General features: G+C 41.0%; 1 protein-coding gene across 2 annotated transcripts; it reads left to right on the top strand.

The window, feature by feature from the left end:
- The first annotated feature begins 3,120 nt into the window (after nt 1-3,120).
- Nucleotides 3,121-19,088, top strand: osgn1 (oxidative stress induced growth inhibitor 1). Of its 2 annotated transcripts, XM_071386629.1 has the most exons (6): nt 3,121-3,412; nt 6,289-6,365; nt 9,326-9,462; nt 9,905-10,096; nt 12,482-12,573; nt 14,473-19,088. In XM_071386629.1, exons 2-6 carry the CDS (start codon nt 6,308-6,310, stop codon nt 15,521-15,523), a joined length of 1,530 nt encoding a protein of 509 aa, XP_071242730.1. In that variant the 5' UTR covers nt 3,121-3,412; nt 6,289-6,307; the 3' UTR covers nt 15,524-19,088. The 2 variants fall into 2 exon arrangements, with proteins under 2 accessions (XP_071242730.1, XP_071242738.1); XM_071386637.1 differs by lacking the exon at nt 3,121-3,412 and having other exon boundaries at nt 5,987-6,365.
- Nucleotides 19,089-20,470: the final 1,382 nt, after the last annotated feature.

The raw sequence follows: 20,470 nt of genomic DNA, 5'->3' as shown, positions 1-20,470 counted from the left end.
GAATTAACGTGGACTGTCAATGGAGACAAGTTTGTTTCTAAGGCGTCAATCTCACACAAATCATCAAGAAACCTGTAGTTGACAATTAAACTGTAAGTCTATGTCGTTGTTTTTTTGTTTGAATTGTTTACGTGTTCACTATGCGGGGGAAATGATAAGACAAGCGGAACTACGTGGCTAAGAACTGTTGTAATGGGGATTATTATCGTAGCAACACACCTTTGGAGTGAAGGCAATCTGTGTTAGCTAAGTTTTCATGTCTTCGCATGTTGTTCGTAAAGGTTGAAGTGTGTATGTTAGGATGGTAACGTTATAATAATTAAGGCTGAAGCGTGAATTCATGCCAGGAATAATAAATGTGAAGTTTCTGATTTCCTCCCTTCTGTAAAAAGCAGCCAATTAGGTATTTTTTCTTTATTCATGTGTTTAGTAATTATTTTCAAATAAACCAAATTTGCCTTAACACAGTAGGCCTAAATATTTCCTAACGATATCACAACTTAAATATGCCTACTTACTCCTCAATTGGATCAAGTACATTTTGGTAATTATTTTCATCGTCTCTAAGGAAACTATCTGGGGCAGACACTCGCAAATCGCTTCTGCTGCTTGTAAAAAAAAAAATAAAAAAAAATTAGTGTCTGTGAAGCCGCCGAGCTCTCAAATACCATGCCAGTCTTTCACTCTATGAACAGTCACTGATATCCGTATTCCCTGGATCGTTCTTACCCTAAACTAACACTAAACTTAACCATTTTACATTTATACTTGATAGAGGTAGGGACATCCCAAGGATCCCGAACAGCACCTATTAACTCCTCTATATTCGACTGAAAGTCGTGGACACAACTCTTATTGGTTCGACTGAAAGCCGTACGACTCTTATTGGTTCTCTGATGTAGGCTACTGGGAACTGGTAACATCACAGTCTGTGATTGGCTAACAACATTTAGATCTGTATACAGCGAGAAAAGATAACATACCATGCCAGGAAGTGTTGAGGGAAAGACAGATTACCTATAGATTGGACATCATCCTTTCTAGGCCATTAGCGATAACAGGAAATACACAAGTCGTAGGCTACACTGTAGTTCAAGGTGGCTACGTCGGAATATCTGTTTGCATGGGAAAAATTGTATGTTTCTAACATATATGGTTGAGATTTTATTAATATAAATATAAACTATGCACATTATGACTTTCATTAACATGTGACGCAGGCGTCACGCAGACGTTAGTAAGGTGTTTGTGTAATGTCAGTCAGACGTGCAATGATAGGCAACAGCCACACGGTGGTACTGTTGCCTAGGCTTATATATGTCTCTTATCACCCCCCATAGGACACTGCCTAGTCGTGTCTACCAGTGTCCTAGATAGCGGCCCTCGCCGCCCACCTGTGTTATTGGGGCATTACCGCCACCTACTGTGCTGCTCCCGCCTGTGTACCTGAGTCCTAGCTTAAAAATGTACCAATAGAAGTATAAAGAGCGGTTCCTGCAGATGCAAGAATGCCTACATTTATGTGATTTTTTTAATCCTTTATTTATCCAGGTTAGTCTCGTTGAGATAAAATCTTTTTTTAAAGAGAAACCTGGTTCAACCAAGAAAGCAGCAGGGGAAACAATGTTTCAGTCATAGACACATCATAAACAACATTTAAACGTAGACACGCATACATTACAATTACAGAAACATAGAAGCGTTTTAGAAACTTGTTGACTATATAAAAGTATTTGGAATGATTATGACAAGAAACACTCGCAAACAAACAAAGTGCACAAGACACACAGGGCTCGTTCGACATTGCAGTTGAGTTTAAAGGCAATTCGAAACTGACTGATCTACAAATCACCTTGCATCCTAAAAACTACTCAATATTATTTGTAGGTCAGTCACAATTTACCCATGACTCATCCCGGTGTTGATGCCCTCGAACACAGCCATGGGTTCAGCTACCTTCAATGGTGAGAGTTGCCGCGTTCACGTGCTAGTCAGAACTAGTAAACTCAAACATTTCCGACATGCTAACTGGTTGTAGTTATACACGTGCCGCGTTCAACAAATCAGCAAGTCGGAAATTTCAGAGTTTTCTAGTTCCAACTAGGATGTGAACGCGGCAAGTGGCCTCTGTATAGGTGTGAACGCATGCAGGAAGGCATGCGAATTGCGGGCCCCGAATTGTGGTTAGCAATCACACCGTTCTCCATTTGAGACCATTCCATTTGTCCTTGAGGGAAATCTCCATCCACCCTCGGCACCAGACCATTCAAAACAAACTTGCCCAGTTGCTTGCATGATGTTCAGTGCTATCTGTGATCCTTGGGACGTCCATACCCTAACCTCTAGCATTTAAGATGTAAACTTCAATGGGGTAGGGACGTCCCAAGGATCCCAGATAGCGCGGATTGCATCATCAAGGAGAAAGCCTATAGTCATTTCAAGCGTCATCTCCAGTTGACCATGACAAGAGAGGCAAGTTGAAGTGGCCAGAGTCAGAGTTGTGCAGAAAGTGTTGTATGTTGAGGCAGTGAAAAAAGTAGAGGAGGATTGGTCAAGGGTGAGGGATCCTGAGAGAATCTCAGTGAGTAGATTTTTACCAGCACAGCGGGATAGGACAATGAGTGATTTATGTTTGAGTAAGGTTGGCTTCTTAGCCTTCGTAGCAATGGTTATCAACTGTACTGCAGAAATGGAATGTAAAATCGCAGAAAATATATGTTGTGGTGGAAGCTGCATAGAAGTATTTGGGTATACGAGATTTGAATTCAGAAGAATTACAGGGTGTGTTGAGGGATGGTGTCCCGTCATCCCAGTATGTTGACATGGTGCAGGAGCAGATAGGGTCAAAGTAGTGGAATGGGGGAGTGGGTTTTTAATGAGTATAGATGGCAGTTGAAGAGAAGTACCTGGGTATACAAGATTTGAATGCAAAAGAGTTAATGATTTACATTTTTGATGAAATTGTGATATAAAGGTGTAGGGTTAATTGGTGAAATTATTATTTTTATTTTGGAACCGGAATAAGAATTTAATTTAATGTAGGTAGGCCGTGACTGGTCTCACACTTCAGTACAGTAGGTGGCGGTGTATGCACTTTAAAGTTGGATGCGATCCACCAACCCAATCCCAAAGACGAAGAAGAAGGTGACCATGAGTGGCTGGTGAACACAACGCAAATAGGAATTATAAAATTAGTTCAGGCTCTTCTTCCATCGCGGGTTACCGTAACATTGCAGCATTTTACACATGTCGGTGAAAGAGTCACATAACGAGAATTTGAGGCATATCTTTAGAGATTGCAGTCGGTTGAACCTGCCTGGGGAAGGAATCGAAGGTTTTCAACAAGGGTAGGCGTTTGATAACTAGCAACGTTTAAGGGATATCAGCGGTAGCCTTGTCTTCATAGCTATCGGTAAGTGGAAACATTGTAGTCAATATTTCAACATTTTCGTTCACCTTATTTGGCCCATTTAACTTTTCTCCGACGTCTTCTAGGCTGTTCCTGATGTGTCTGTTGGTAAATAGCGAATTTGACGTGGTTTCAATGTGCCGGTTGCCGATGGAAACCGTAGACAGGAACCCAGCATTGAAGTAGAAATCTAAATCATTTAAACAAGGCTATCAGTCTAGACATTTTGCGTTGGATTCAGGTTGTGTGTGTGTGTAACTTTAATCTATCGATAATTAGGCTACAGTCCAGTTAGAAGGGTGCGTCGGCTGCAGTCAGATGGTCCACTACGAGACTACAATCGGGCTGTTTGCGGGTACTGTGCACGTCTCGCGTAGCGCATGGACGGAAATTATTGGCTACAATATAGGACCCATGATTCATTCGAACCTAGCGAGCTAATTTGGCAAGCATTTTCAGCTAGCATGGCGAATATTGACATGTATTCGATTTATGTTAACATGGCACATTATTTATAACCATAGCGCATTGAGTCGTAAGCAGTTATATCATAACCTCATGTGGTGGTCTGGCAGGATTACATCATTTGGTACAGTGAAACAGGCCGGCAGATGGCGGGATTGAGTCGTTTCATTTTACCGTCCAAAGGGACTCTGTTTATGCAAGGCAAACCCGTTTTTGTGATTTCTGGTATCATCAAAATAAATAAATCACAGCACGTTTTTGGACTCATTCAGCAGTTTTTACCTGAATAAGTACAATTGCATTGGGAATGAATATTGGAAGTTTAATTTATATTCCTTTATCTTAAATTGAAAAGAATGTTATCGGTTCTTCCTGTAGACAAGACATTCATGAAGTTTCTATCAAACATGACTTATTAAAGCACCCAAATAATAGCCTGCAGTTACACACGGCATTGTTCTGTGTAATTGCGTGCTATTCTTTGGGTGCTGAAATCAGTCGTTTTTGATCAAATTAAGTTGTCGTCAGAGCTCCAGTCTGCCCACACGAACGTTAGTTGAGTTTAATTAGCGAATTGATAAATAGCTCAATGTAAAAACACAGTTTTAAAGTGTCCAAATCAATAACCAATATGCAGAAACAGTTCATGATATTAAAAACATAAACCAAAAATGTACTATCTACACATACATGTGCAACAATAGTAGTCATATTACTTGTATTTTTTTAAACTAACAACTTATAAACCGCACACGCCCCCAAAAATAATTTGTCTAGTGGCAATATATCATTCATCAATTGGGAGGGGGGGTGATATGCACTGTTTAAACTAACACTATTCATGGAAACACAGAATAACCTATACATAGTTGGTTAGATGAGAATTTGTATAAGGCTTCTATCTATTATTTTGCAATGGCCAATGTTGATTTCGGGAGGCTGCCATCACGGGGAAAGAGGAATAATTCACTTTCTGTTAACTTCAGCGATTCACGACCCGCCATAGGATATCAACAGTCACAACGGTTGGCTGCTATTTAAGTGATAGTTTGACTTTCAAATCCGTGTATTGATGTGTTCCCAGCGACTTTTATACAGAGACCACCCTGAATTATATTGAATTCTGTGCCATTTGAGAAAGAAAATGATAGATGCGTTCTAAGATGAAATCAACAGTACAAAACCAATGAGCGTGTATGATGAAATCAACTGTAAAAAAACTAATGTTTTAAGCAATTGATCTTGTCATCATGACTATGAACTTTTATACTAGCATCACCAGTCTGAGGTAAAAATTTAAAAAAGTGTAAGTCCCCTCAATTCTATGTGGTCTTTAGTTGAGACGTTTACAGGAGAGGTGCAGTTTGACAAATTAAGTTATTAGTTGTAGCATTTCAGACAAGTAAGCCTTCGCCCCCAGGATGACCTACCTAGACAAAATATGTAGCTGTAACGACTGCAAATTTATGCAAGCTTTGATCACTGACGTGTCAGTCACGGACAAGTAGAGACAGAAAGGTACAGAAAGTACAGAAAGGCAGGCAGATAGAGACAACTGAGGACAATGTAGTTCTTTGGGATGAATACAAGAAAAAAACATTTGAAATGTCAATATTTATGTTGTGGTCTGACAAAATACGGTTTTAACAAGGACGTCTTAACCTAGATCTTGGGTGGGCTAATATCTCACTTTAATCCAGCTGTTCTATATAAGCCTATAAACAAACAATATGGGTTAAAGTATTTAAATAATATTGCACTGACTGTCACTAGAAAAGGTAAGGAACATCTGCTTGTAACAGTCAAATCTTAGTCAGTCCACATAGGTTCCTTTGCATTGTGAGTCCGGCTCAGCCGGATTGAGATGACATAAAAGCTTCTTGCTGCGCTATCGCTTTAAACTTTCTGCCGAGTCACGCTTACAAGCAAAGTGAGTTGTATAACCACTCTGCTCGCTGTAAGCCTCTGCAAGGATCCAGTAGGGTTCCCAGAGCTTTCTGGTATGACACGTCTCTCCCCCCCCCCCATTACTCACTTCACTACTGTACTACTTCTCCCCTTACATGCTTAAAGCTGTCCTCGCCCCCTTCCTGGCTAAATTAGATCACTATTGGACCCTTCCCAGCCATTTAAGTGTTCTCCCTCAACTATTTGAGTTGTGTTTTAGCTGCAGTTTCCGTTCCACATTTAACTTCTCTTATCTGTACACGTTCACCTTGGCTTGAGGACACGGAGGCTGATCTCGCCCAGACGGAAGTGTTTTGTTTCTTTTATGTGCAGTTATGGAAACCAACTTGGCAATGGTGTCGGACAGGGATGTGTCATTGGTGGACTGTGGAAATGTACTGAAGTAGAAGACCAGGGCAGGAATTTAAATGCTAATGGTTAACGTCCCTTTTTTTCTCTCCTTGCAGATAAAAGCATACAGTGGCCATGGACCTGCAAAATAAAGATATCCTTCCCAGAGAGATTCTGCCAGTTGTTGTCATCGGTAAGACTGGGGTTACTGTACACATTCAGCTCTGAAAGACTTGGCTATAAAACCAGATTTGGTTACAAGTTATTTCTACACACAGTAGGGAATTTGGTCAAAGATCTTCTCAGGGACTAGACTATGAAACTGCTACCGGTATTATAGGGAAGGAAGTAACACTTTGCACAACAGTGTTTTTCTTCTGAGGCAATTTCTAAATTGCATACGGTGGGTGAAAGGATGCATTGTCACCAAAATGTCACGTGCCCTAGATCCTAGTAGACTCACAAGGCTCGTTCCAAGATATGACACCCACCATCTCAGATTGTTCTAAAATTGTTTCCGTAGTTAGAAACAGTTAAGATTAACATTTCTACACCATTATTTTTGTTGAAAGATAATTGGATCTCTGAGAAATTAAAATAATTGATTGCAGAACATGGTATTTTCAGGATGTAGAATGGGAAGTAAACCTAACAACTTCAATTTTATCATTTCTATGAACAGGGAGGGGGGAAAAACACCACATTCACTGAGAATACATTGCATAGGATGAAAAACAAAACAGCTACATAAGATTCATAGATAACTGATACTGTATACTCATTGTTGGGTTGGGAATGAGGTGGGTGGCTTTTTACCTTTTCTTTGGATTCTTACTCATAGTTAGAAACGTTTGGATGTTAAGTACTATATGTATTGAAAATTATATGAATCCTCTAAATTAAAATTGTCAATTTGGATGCAATCAATTACCTTCATATCTCAGAGACAAGATTATATTTCAACAAAATAATGTTGCAGGAATGCTAATGTTATATTTCTTACAACAAACAATGTCGGAACAATCTGAGATGGTGGGTGTCAATCCTCTTTCTTGTGCTTTTTGAGGTGGAACGACCCCATAAGAACCTAGTTTCTTAGAATGATGGCACAATGACTTTTTTAGGCTATTCTTAAGCGAGGCATTCTTAAAAGCCAAGTATATTTTTATACAAATACTTTTTTGACTGCTATTCATGGTTGATTCTCATATCAGATTTTTACATTCCTGATGTGGTGAACATATTACCACCACACCAGAAGTCACGAGCCATTACTACAGTAAACTTTGACATCACGGTAATCTCTTATGCACTCCGGACATGCTTGGTGGTACCCAACTCAGTAATGACCTTCAGGGCGCAAATGGGCTGGTACTCATGGACCTGTTGTCTCTAACCACACTGACATCAATGCAAATGCAATTGAAAATCGCATCAAACACTTATCAAAACAGTATCATGCTTTTAAAACTCACCTCACTGTGATTGATCAATTTGAAGAAAGAAGTTCAACAAAAGGTTTCAAAGCCTAACATAACAAAATGGACATCGCTTTCTAAGGTTGTGAATAATTCAAAACATCCATACGCATATTAGAGATAATACATAGGCCTATAAATGAGCCCAAAAAAAGAAGGGAAAAAACAGAATTAAAATAATGACTGTGCCGTTATACAATGTTGTACAATACATAGCCGATAAATACATACAAATATTTAACGTGTCTTTGGTAAATAATACGTATAGCCTATACTCCAAAATTAAAACAATTATTGTAATCATCTTTGAGTGTGGACTGTGTTATTATGCATACTGGATGGACTGGTTACCTTATGCAATGTGCCAAACTTTCTATTCATTAGTCTGGGAGAGAACGCCTAGGTGATGACGTTGGTTCATTGATTGTTCAGGTTGTCTTACAGAGTTAGCCTACAATTTGTATTTGATTTTGAATAGCCTAGTAATAGGGCATTTTTTAAAACATTTTCGTAATTTATAGACTGACACATTACCTTATAGTTACAGAATCTCACCACCGTGTTTCAATCTCCTCCCTTCTCTCCTTCATTCCTCTCTTGAGTGTGCAGAGAGAGGGGCTGTCAACAGTTTAATGCAATATTTTTAGTTGTGAAAACATGTTACTTTTGATGCTCCCAAACAAATTTCACTTGGTTTCCCAATTTAAGCACTGGCTAGCTGCAGGAACAGGGTTGGAGGGCCCATGGCATACAGCGTTTGGGCGGAATATCACCTGTCCTGCAGCGAGAAGCTGCATGCTCTTCAAACAGTGGTTGATTCATGGAGTGAAATAACCAGAGTAGCCTACCCAGGCTGATTTTGAAAATTGAACCAGCAGGAAAGCGGCCTCCATTCACTATTTGAGTGCATATGGATGATGCCTTTTTCCCCCTGGCCATTTTATAATGGGCCGTTCTTAATCAAAATTAATTTGACCTATTAGTAAAGACAAAATTGAGAGTAGTCTGATGGGGAAAATATAATCACTTGATGTTAGAATAGCCTGTGTAGCCTGAGGCAAGGAACAGAGCGCAAGCTTTTTTGCTTAAAATGAATAATGGATTTATTGTGATGATGGATATTAAATTGATTTCGACTTTCTTAAATGTAGACGTTCCAAAGGCGTGCATCAGTGGCTTGTATGCGTTTAGGCCTGGAGATACTAAACGTGTTTATGTTAATTGACTGTCTATTATCGTGAGACCAGCAGTCTTTTGCCTGGCAATAACCGGCTGACAAAGTTTCATGACAGCCAAAGCCTGTATGAGCCCCTAAATAATGTTAATATATTGCCTTACATAATATTAAGGCACTACATTATTATTATTATAATAATTGTTTTAACCTTTATTTAACTAGGCAAGTCAGTTAAGAACAAATTCTTATTTTCAATGAAGGCCTAGGAACAGTGGGTTAACTGCCTTGTTCAGGGGCAGAACGACAGATTTTTACCTTGTCAGCTCGGGGATTTGATCTTGCAACCTTTCGGTTACAAGTCCAACGCTCCAACCACTAGGCTACCTGCCGCCCCAGGTAGCCTAGTAGCCTAGCCTACATAAACAAACATAAACTGTAGTGGTTAAACTAATTTATTCAACTTGTCTGAACTTGCACCTCTTTCCCTTTCTCTCCTAGGTAACGGCCCCTCGGGCATCTGCCTGTCATATCTGTTGTCAGGTTACACCCCCTACCTGTCTCCAGAGGGCACTCACCCTAACCCCCTACTGCAAGGCAAGCTGGATCAACAGCCTCACCTGTCACTGATGGAGCTGGTAAGAATGACACCTCGTCTGTCTTCACAATGTCTCTGTGACAACTCGCATTTTAAACCTAGCTTGGTGGGTGTTGGTTTACAGTTGCCCGGACTGGTTGTAGGTGCTAGTTAAAATGTTCTGTAAAATGCTGTCTGTTTGTGTTTACCACTAAGATTTATGGTTTGTTGGTAGTTATGCAACTATTACTACCTGGATGTATGCTCAGTAGAAATATTTGTGTGGCTGTAAGTAAGGTCTGTATGTAGGCTACAGGAGGTTTTGTAAATAAAGTTGTGTCCATGTTATAAGCTTAGTAAAAAGCATTATTAGTGTCCTTGATAAAGGGTGGCATTTTGTTTTTCAATGAGCTAGACCCTAAAACTAATTATATAATAGGTAGGTAGGGCTACATACCACAGTCTTTGTACTAAGTTGTTTACGTGTTTGTTTCTGTGTACAGGACCTGGAGTACCTGTGTGAGGGACTAGAGGGCCGCTCCTCCAACCCCGTGGCTGTGCTGTTTGACTCCCTGCTCCTGCCCGACAGTGACTTTGGGCTGGACCATGCCTCACCCCTGCTTTGGCGCTATGAACCGGAGCGGGCCACCCCACACCTGGTGCTTGGCAAAGGACCCCCAGGAGGAGCCTGGCATGTAAGTGCCCAGTCCATAATAATTGCCCAATACCATGTTGACCCCCTGGTCCCCACTTTGTTCAGATCTAAAAAGGATTGGTTAGTCCAAGAATTCCAACTTGTTCTTGTGATGTTGCTCACAACAATCCAATCATTTTCAGATACACACAAGGTGCTTTTTGGAAGGGGCCAGGTGGTGATTTGCAATTGGGTAAAAAAATTGGGTCATAAACACATTCTTTGCTAACATTCAGAATTGGTCTGTCACCGCCTTCAATCTCTGAAGTCTGTGTTTGTCAAGTGGAAAATGGCATTGGGAATTTTGTATTTTATTAGGATCCCCATTAGCTGTTGCTGAAGCAGCAGCTACTCTTCCTGGGGTCTATACAAAACATAAAACATAACATAATACAGAACATCAATAGACAAGAACAGCGAAAGGACTGAACTACACAAATTTAAAATAAGAACAATAGAACCAAAAAAGGTCCTACGGACAGTTGCACGCATACATAAACTGAGCACACACAAAAAAACGCCCTCACTGTCAACTGCGTTTATTTTCAGCAAACTTAACACGTGTAAATATTTGTATGAACATAACAAGATTCAACAACTGAGACATAAACTGAACAAGTTCCACAGACATGTGACTAACAGAAATTGAATAATGTGTGCCTGAACAAAGGGGGGTCAAAATCAGAAGTAACAGTCAGTATCTGGTGTTGCCACCAGCTGCATTAAGTACTGCAGTGCATCTCATCATGGACTGCACATCAGCTGTCCGTCCTGTCTCCCTGTAGCGCTGTCTTAGGCGTCTAACAGTACGGACATTGCAATTCATTGCCCTGGCCACATCTGCAGTCCTCATGCCTCCTTAACAGCATGCCTAATGCACGTTCACGCAGATGAGCAGGGACCCTGGGCATCTTTCGTTTGGTGTTTTTCAGAGTCAGTCGAAATGCCTCTAGTGTCCTAAGTTTTCATAACCATGACCTTAGTTGCCTACCGTCTCTAAGCTGTTAGTGTCTTAATGACCGTTCCACAGGTGCATGTATATTCATTGTTTATGGTTCATTGAACAAGCATGGGAAACCGTGTTTAAACCCTTTACAATGAAGATCTGTGAAGTTATTTGGATTTTTACTAATTATCTTTGAAAGACAGGGTCCTGAAAAAGGGACATTGCTTATTGCTTTTTTTTGCAGAGTTTACATTAGTACAGTGGTTCCAAACCTTTTTCGGTTACTGTACCATCAGGTACATTTTGCTTTGCCCAAAGTACCCTTGAAGTACCCCCTCGTGCATTTTCCTTGTAAGCCTATGGTTTTATGAGTCCTCTGAAGTACCCAATGTGGATAGGAACACAGTACCCCTGGTTGCCTACGAGTTAATTAGGTCAGATTGGGGAGAGACGTTGTGCTGTGAGGTATTGTTTTATTTGTTAAAGCAAACTGAGTCATTCAAGATGGAAGGGAGAGATGTGATCATGGCTCTATATAATATTGTGATTTGCCTTGAATTCATTTTGGATTTGGGGACTGAAGAGACCCCTGGTGGCATATCTGGTGGGTAAGTATGTCTGTCTGTAAGTTGATTGTACAGACAATTTGGAATTTTCAACACTAATATTTCTCAGAAAAACAAGAATTGATGCAATAATAATAATAATTCTTGGTCCCTTTCTGAAAATGTGTCTTGCATCTCAAAAAACCGCAGAAAGCATCACCACAAGTGCATAAATAATACAGCCGACAACACGGTTTACAGATGGATATAGTTTGCAACTCAGTTCGTAAGTTCTGAGGGGGTGCAGTTACTGTATTTATTCAATTGACTTATACTGGTGGAGATGAATGATTTCTTGTAAAGGTGGACTCTGTATCGGCGGTACTCCTGGTTGAGTGGGTGTGTCAGGTCGGTGGCAATTCTCACTTCTGCCCTTGACACTCTCTCCAAGAACAGCACTTCCATTTTCTTGAGATGAACTCCACTGATTTAGCTTGACAGCTTTACTATTTCGTGTAATAGTTTTTTTGTTTGAGATGGATAGTTATAGTCAATCTCTTGGTAAATTCCTTACATAGTATACTTAGTGAAAAATGTTGTTTATATGTCATGGCTAACTAATGGCATGTAGCTAGTAAAACCACCTGTAGTTTGCATACCTGCAGATACATTGGCATGTAAAACAGCAAGGGACAATGGCAGACCGTTGCTTTCTGGGAAAAAGGTGGGTGGGTGAAATATGCATCTGATGACCATTGACCAGAACACGTTGGGCCCTGGCCAACAGTAACGCCATTCATAGGAAATAGGATGCCATTTGGGACACGAAAGTTTGCATATGTGGCTTTCAGCCTTGTGGTTAATGGTGCTGGTGTTTGTGTGTTTGTCTCCTTAGGCGATGGAAGGCTCCATGCTCACTCTCAGCCTGGCTAACTGGATGGAACTGCCCGGCCTGAAGCTTAAGGAGTGGATGAGAGAAAAGCGCAGGTGGGTCCTCCTAACAAGCTACAGCACCATTAAGGGAAAAATTGACAAAATTAACTTTTTCTTTTGATATTTTTTTCTTTAATCCACAGAAGCAAAGATTTACTTGCCACATCATGATGATGATGCGTTTTGTGGCAGGTGACACTTTCCTTTTTTTTAAGTCCAATATCTTGAATGCTGACATGCTAAACATTTTGGGACTGTATTACACTGAACAAAAATCAAACCATTTCAAAGATTTTACTGTGTTACAATTCAAACAAGGAAATAATTTAATTGAAGTGAATTCATTATGCCCTAATCTATGAATTTCACATGACGGATACAGATATATCTGTTGGTCACAGATACCTTAAGGTAGGGGCGTGGATCAGAACCAGTCAGTATCTGGTGTGACCACCATTTGCCTCATGCAGCGTGTCATCTCCTTTCCATAGAGTTTATGAGGCTGTTGATTGTAGCCTGTGAAATGTTGTCCCCACTCTTCTTCAATAGCTGTGCGAAGGAATCTTGTACAGATCCTTGTGCCATGGGGCCGTGCATTATCATGCTGAAACATGAGTTGATGGCAGCGGATGAATAGCACGACAATGGGCCTCAGGATCTTGTCACGGTATCTCTGTGCATTTAAATTGCCATCAATAAAATGCAGTTTTGTTCGTTGTTCGTAGCTTATGCCTGCCCATATCATAACTGCACCGCCACCATGGAGCACTCTGTTCACAACAGCAAACCACTCGTACACACAACGCTATACACGCTGTCTGCCATCTGCCTGGTGCAGTTCAAACCGGGATTCATCTGTGAACAGCACACATCTCCAGCGTGCCAGTGGCCATCGAAGGTGAGCATTTGCCCAATGAAGTCGGTTACGACGCAGAACTGCAGTCAGATCAAGACCCTGGTGAGGAGAACGCAGATGAGCTTTCCTGAGACCGTTACTGACAGTTTGTGCAGAAATTCTTAGGTTGTGCAAATCCACAGTTTCATCAGTTATCCGGATGGCTGGTCTCAAGACGATCCCGCAGTGTGAAGAAACCGGATGTGGAGGTCCTGGGCTGGCAAAGTTACACATGGTCTGCAGTTGTGAGGCCAGTTGGACGTACTGCCAAATCTTCTAAAACGAAGTTGAAGGCAGCTTATGATAGAAACTAACATTCAATTATCTGGCAACAGCTCCGGTGGACATTCCTCCAGTCAGCATTCCAATTGCACGCTCCCTCAACTTGAGACATCTGTGACAAAACTGCACATTTTAGTGGCCTTTTATTGTCCCCAGCACAAGGTGAACCTATGTAATGATCATGATGTTTAATTAGCTTCTTGATATGCCACACCTGTCAGATGGATGGATTGTTTTAGCAAAGGAGAAATGCTCACTAATAGGGATGTGAACAAATTTCTGCACAAAATTTGAGAGAAATTAGCTTTTTGTGCATTTGAAAAATGTCTGGGATCTTTTATTTCGGCTCATGAAACATGGGACCAACACTTTACATGTTGCGTTTTATATTGTTGTTCAGAGTAACAGTGGACTAATAAAAAATAACTTAGAGTTTTTGGTGTGAATTTTTCCTTTTAAGTGGCCACAGTCGAATCAGCCATTCCAGATTGACCTTATCATTCCTACTGAATAGGAGTGTTCACTTAAGGGAAATATTCTTGTTTGCATGTAGTTTTTTCTGTGTTGAGCCGCTTAGGAACTAGGATTAGCTACCAGTATTAATGCCTTAGGTTTAGTGAAAATAGAGGCAAAACAAATGTGGTTTTGTGTCAAAGACAAATGGCTGGTGAATGAGGCTGTTTTTTTGTTTTCATTCAGGTTTTGGCCCCAAGGACCTTTTTTGTGTGTATTTTAAACACTGGTGTCTGACCCTCATACTTAAATCTTTGTTTCAGGAACGTCCGTAACGACAGGGCCACCCCCGCCGAGATCGCCTCCTACTACCAGCACTATGTCAACCAGATGGGCCTGGAGGACAGCTTCGCCTGCGGCACCACCGTCACCTCCATACAGAGGGTGAACTGCGAGGGGGCCAGCGGCCGTCCCTTTTGGAAAGTCCAGGGGACCCAGAAGAGGGAGGCTGACGAGCTGGGGGAAGGAAGTCTGTCAGAGGTCCCCTTTACAGTGTGCGCAGACTACGTGGTTCTGGCCACGGGCACCCATGACATCCCGGCCCGTCTGGGTGTGGAAGGCGAGGGTCTCCCCTTCGTGTGCCACAGCTTCTGGGAGCTGGAGGCAGCAATCTCCAGAGGCCAGCTGGACCACACCTCAGACCCGGTACTGGTGGTGGGAGCCGGGCTGACAGCGGCCGACGCTGTCCTGGCAGCTCACCACCTGAACACGCCTGTGTACCACGCCTTCCGGCGCTCGGTCACCGACCCAGGCCTCATCTTCAACCAGCTTCCCAAGCTCCTCTACCCTGAGTACCACAAGGTGCACCAGATGATGACCCAGCAGCAGCAGCATGGCCAAGACATCCCCAACTCTGGGGGAACGGGCACCCCGGTGGACCAACAGGAAAACAACACCGCCTCCATGTCTACTGGCTCCTACCCAGGCTATGTCAGCCTGCCCAAACACCGGGTGGTGGCCTTCAAGCCTGACAGGAAGTGCGTGCTGGAGGGGGAGGACGGATGTCGCACCGTGCTGCAGGTCTCCATGGCCCTGGTGCTGATTGGCGCCCACCCCAACCTGTCCTTCCTCCCTGAGAACGGACGGCCCCTCGGCCTCAACCCCCAGGAGCCAATCACGTGCCGGCGGAACCCCCTGGAAGTTGACCCCTACACGTACGAGTCGGTGTCAGAGGGGGGGCTGTACGCCATGGGGCCTCTAGTTGGGGAGAACTTTGTCCGCTTCCTCAAGGGGGGTGCTTTAGCCATCGCTAGCGACCTCGCCAAGAAGCAGCGGGCCAAGGAGGAGAATCGCACCACCCTGCGTGTGTCCTAGACTCTTAGGGGTTAAGGGTCGCGACAGGAGTAAACTGCTCCTAAGGCCTGTATTATTATTATGTAGGCTGGGCTGGTCAGCTCAGGCTAAAAGACTGAAGCGCAATCTGTGACAATACGACCTGCACTAGTCCCAATACTCCTCAAAGGATATTGCCACTTTCTCTGGCTCCGCTGAGAGATTAATTAAATCTTTTTACCAGGGCAGGAGAGTAGGTCAGGTTGATGTGTAGCTAATCATATGGTGCAAGGGTAGAATCAATGTCCTTATAGAGTACCACAGTATGAGTCATAATACCCATAGAACATGGCGGTCAAACATGCGAATGGCTCCAATAGTTTAGTACACCGTTCATTTATCCCATGGATGGATTTTAGAAATACTTAAAATAAGGGCTGTGTTTCCTGTAGGCTTACCCTGGCGTAATGTTTTGATAACCGTGTAAATCTCTCTCAGACAAGGTGACTTTTATTAACATATTCGCCAGCCAACTTGTAAGTCGCTCTGGATAAGAGCGTCTGCTAAATGAATTAAATGTAAAATGTATATTTACCAGGCAAACTGAAATGTTAATTAGCTCCTAATGTGGCTATCATAAAGAACTACAAATGCCATTATTATCTGGATGAGACTGCAGACTCGAGGCAAAGGTAAGAATATCTGGATGAACTATCTGTTAGCTAAATGTAGTAATTAAGAAATTGCCCAAATGTATTTAAGTGGACAATTCTGTGAACTGACTTGTAATTTTAAATTGACACAATACCTTTTAGCAAAGGTGTCAGCTAGAGATTTGTAGTTTTGCAGGGATTTGTAGTTTTGCGTGATGTCTGCTTTGATGCGAATTAGCATTTTCGAATCAGTAAATAGGACCTAATATATTGATAAAAGTCACCTTGTCCTAGAGAGATTTACATGGTTATCCAAGCGTCACGCCAGGGAAAGCCTACACGAAACACAGCACTTATTTTAAGTGTTTCTAAAATCCCCTATGGGGAAAAATGTATGGTGGGAAAACAATTGGAGCCATTTCCCTGTTTGACCACTAGATTTTATGTGTATTATAACACCTCCACTGTGGGGCGCTATTTGGTTCCTCATCAAGTATGCTAGCCCTATACTACAAATGTAGTTTGAGTTAGCAAGGTAACTGAGTTCAACTTGGGATACCTTGAAAGTGACTCACCTTGTTGCCAGGTAAATGTTCTAGGACCACGAATCCTTCAGAACTAACCTGCTCCAGGGCAGGTTAACTCGGGTCTAACTACATTTATCCTGAATTAAGTGTCTTAGCCACGAGTTGAGGACCAATAAAATCAGATTCCCTCACTCTCGCCAAGATTGCGTCATCATCCACTTAATTTGAGGAAGACGACTGATTTTAAATATTTATTAATAAATTGTTTTTGTTAAAAAATAGTAATTTTAAAATACCTATCACATTACACATTAAGTAATGACAAATGCATTTGAAACGTCACGTACAGTAAAACCTTTTTTGACTTAATTCAATTATTTTATTGATGGGAGTGTGTAATAAAGGTGCTAGTGCATTGATAACCACAGCAAAGTAAAAAAATAAAGACGGCACTCCTAAAAGTCTATTTCACACAACAGCCTGCTGAATTTGCTTAACTTTTCGGCACAAATTAAAATGGTACTGACTTGCCCATGGATTGATGTTTCTGCATTGTCCCAAATGAGGAGTTCAGCGTTCAACTAGCCACGAGCGACATGCACTTATAAGCCTGCTAGAGTTCGCGGCAGGCGGAACAGCAATATCCACCGTCGTAGTACGGATGAAGCCTGAGCTGAAATGGGAAAACCCTGTGTAGCTATAGGTTGCTTTGTAGTATAACCCTCTTGTTAATATTTGAAAACTCAAACGCCAACGTAACTTCTCAGCTAAATCTTTGAGATGAGCTCTTTTGTTGCATTGGTTTTCCATTGTAAATCCTTTTTGAAAGTGTAGAAACACATTACATGTACCATGCCATGACGTTTGATGGATTCTCTGAAATGAGAATGGTATTGTGTTAATTTAATTTTTAAGGACCTGTATGTTTGCCTTTCTTCAATATCCAATGAAAAATGAAGAATCTCTGTACGATAATTATCCCTATGTCAGCAACTGTGTCTATATTAGCATCTTTCACAAACAAGATAACTCAAGCTTGCCAAGCTGAGTTTTTTGTTGTATCATTCCTGGTAGTTTTTCAATCTGTTAGACCTTAAATGTAGCTGTTTATTCATTTTTTTAAACCAGATTATATATTTAAGGGGGGGGGGGGGGCTATTCCCTTGATTTATTTGCAGTAAAAACTTAAATGTAATATGTTTCAATTAAGAATTACACAGTGTCAGTTTATCACCATGATCAGGCTCAATTTGAGACTACGCTAATTAGAAAATCTATGTTTAAGACCCACATGCATTCTCACCAATCTGGGGTGACTTTCCTGAAAGCTTTGTAGCCAATGTTGTATTTTAATTATCTTGACAACCCAGACACCACTCTAAATTCGTTCACATACAGATTGACTACTAAATGTTGCTACTTTCTCACTGATATGGGTCTGGGTGGTGGAGACGGTGTACTGTCAGCTATTAAGCTTCAGGGAAAAACACCTATTTTTATCATCCAGCGAGAATTGTCATTTTGTGCTATCTGTTTTCTCTTGTACATGTTTGTCCAGATGGTGCCTTGGTCAATTGCATACTCTGAGCTTGTGTTACGACCCCAGCAGCATTTGATCTCGAGCCAGTGCCTTAAGACACATTGCCATTACCAAACTGGAAATGTATAAACGTATCATACAACCACTAGGTGGCCACATCAAATATTATATTATTCCACAGGTGTACAAAAAGTGTATTGAAGGCCTATTATGTTCTTGTAAAGTTGTGGGGCCATGTATTAAGACATCCTGAAGAGACAATATTCATATGTCAACCAGAAACAGTTTAAACATGTCTAATTGAATCTAGTTGAGAAACTAGACTTACAAATACATTCAAAGCAGCGCACTATTGACACTCTTTAAAAGGCAGCCCTATGAGTGTCACGAAAAAATACAACATAGTTGGTTTCATATGGCTCCTTAGCACTTGCTACACAAGGCAGTAAGACCAATGACCCACTGGTCTTTTCCATGCCAGATGTTTGTGCAATCTTACATTTTAAACCATTACACAATGTTAAGTACTTCTTAAAAATAAATGTAAAATATATATTTTTTTGTCATTCATTCATGGTCTCAGACAATCATTTTGAAATCCGCAGAACCCTGACCGATCAATAGAAAAGAGACCAGATGCTATATTTTCAGAGAATCTAATATTGTTTTTGTCCACATTTCCTATAAATTGTTCTTCACCACTGTAACCAAATTCTGAGAGTTGTGGATCATTGGTTATGTTTATTTTCGGAAAATGTCCATTCAAAAAGTTTGATAGGTGACTATCATGATTTCACTTGAGTGTTCTTTTCCATGTTGATATACATGCACTACAAATGCAGGATTTTCTATGGATCCTTTGTATTAAATATACTATTTTCAACAAACTGTTTTTTTCCCTGGTTACTATGCCACTGAATGCATTATTTTTATTGGACAGATATTAAATACTTAAAGTTGCCTCATTCATTGAGTACGACTATGCATACATACATTGAGGATTAAGAGCACAAAGTCTGCCGAATTATTTTCATGTTCCATGTCCTTGTTATCGTGTATGTAGTGAGAATGGACAGCTTGGGCAAGACTGGCTTTGTATTTTGCACTACAAAGGCACTTCACATTACACTCAGTGTAAGAAATGGCTTTTCCCTCACTTGATCCACCAGATGGCAGGCTATTCTAACCATTCAGTTAGCACTAACCCTATCTGGGTTCATGGGAAGTCCATATCCTAACCATAACCCTTACCACAACCTTTTTAAATGTCTACTTCAATGGGAGGATGTCCCAAGGATTCCATTTATACTTTGCCATTCAGTTAGCAGCAGGTTTGCATACCATGTTGAATGCAGTCCTACTGATGATACTTATGTAATATAATGTGAACTGCTTAGAGGCTATTTTCCTTTTCATACCCCAGAAACCCAGCTGTTGAAGGTAGACTCAGCGATATGACATAGATGCAGAAAGTAAACGGTATAGTGGGTAGTTTTCTGCAACAACTAAGAACGTTGGAGTGCAACGCTCAACTTTGCTGCTGTTTTGGTTCCCTGGCTACCAGCGTGAAGCAAAGTCGTGCACATGCATAGATACTGTGTGAGAGTCTTGCATCTCGGTTATCTCTATCTGCGGTGCTGCTTGTTGCAACTTAATTTCGCTGAGTCTACCTTTAAAAGATGCACTACAGGATCTTAAGCACAACAATCTTAAGCACAATGAATTGGATTCGTAACCTATCATACGAATTGCATCAGAAAATATATACAGTGGGCTCCAAAATTACTGGCACCCCTGACTGGCAATGCACAAACAATACCTAAACAAATATAAACAATATAATTATAGAGACAAACTCAAAATACCAACATGTGAAAAATACTGTACTTTATTAATGTTTCAATGGAACCCAACAAAATAATTTATTGATTTAATTAAAAATCAAGGTTTTCCAAATCAAGGTTTCACAGTTAATGGCACCCTTAAATATTATTGTAAATAACATCTACCAAAATTAAACCAGGAATTAAGTTCCACTTATTTATGTTTATCTAAGTGTTAAGGAACTGTTTTGAGCCATTATATCACTTCCCTTTTCACTAGGGTATAAAAATGAGGTAACACGCATGCAATATCCTTTTGTCATCCAACACCATGAAGAAAACAAAAGAACTGGCAGTTCAAAAGAGACAGATGGTCGTAGACCATAAATCTGGTAATGGCTACAAGAAGATCCACAAATGATTGAATATACCACTGAGCACTGTCA

Source organism: Salvelinus alpinus, chromosome 2, assembly GCF_045679555.1.
Source record: "Salvelinus alpinus chromosome 2, SLU_Salpinus.1, whole genome shotgun sequence".
NCBI lineage: Eukaryota > Metazoa > Chordata > Actinopteri > Salmoniformes > Salmonidae > Salvelinus > Salvelinus alpinus.
Note: the sequence above shows the minus strand (reverse complement) of the source record. Positions and strands in the feature narration are given on the sequence as shown.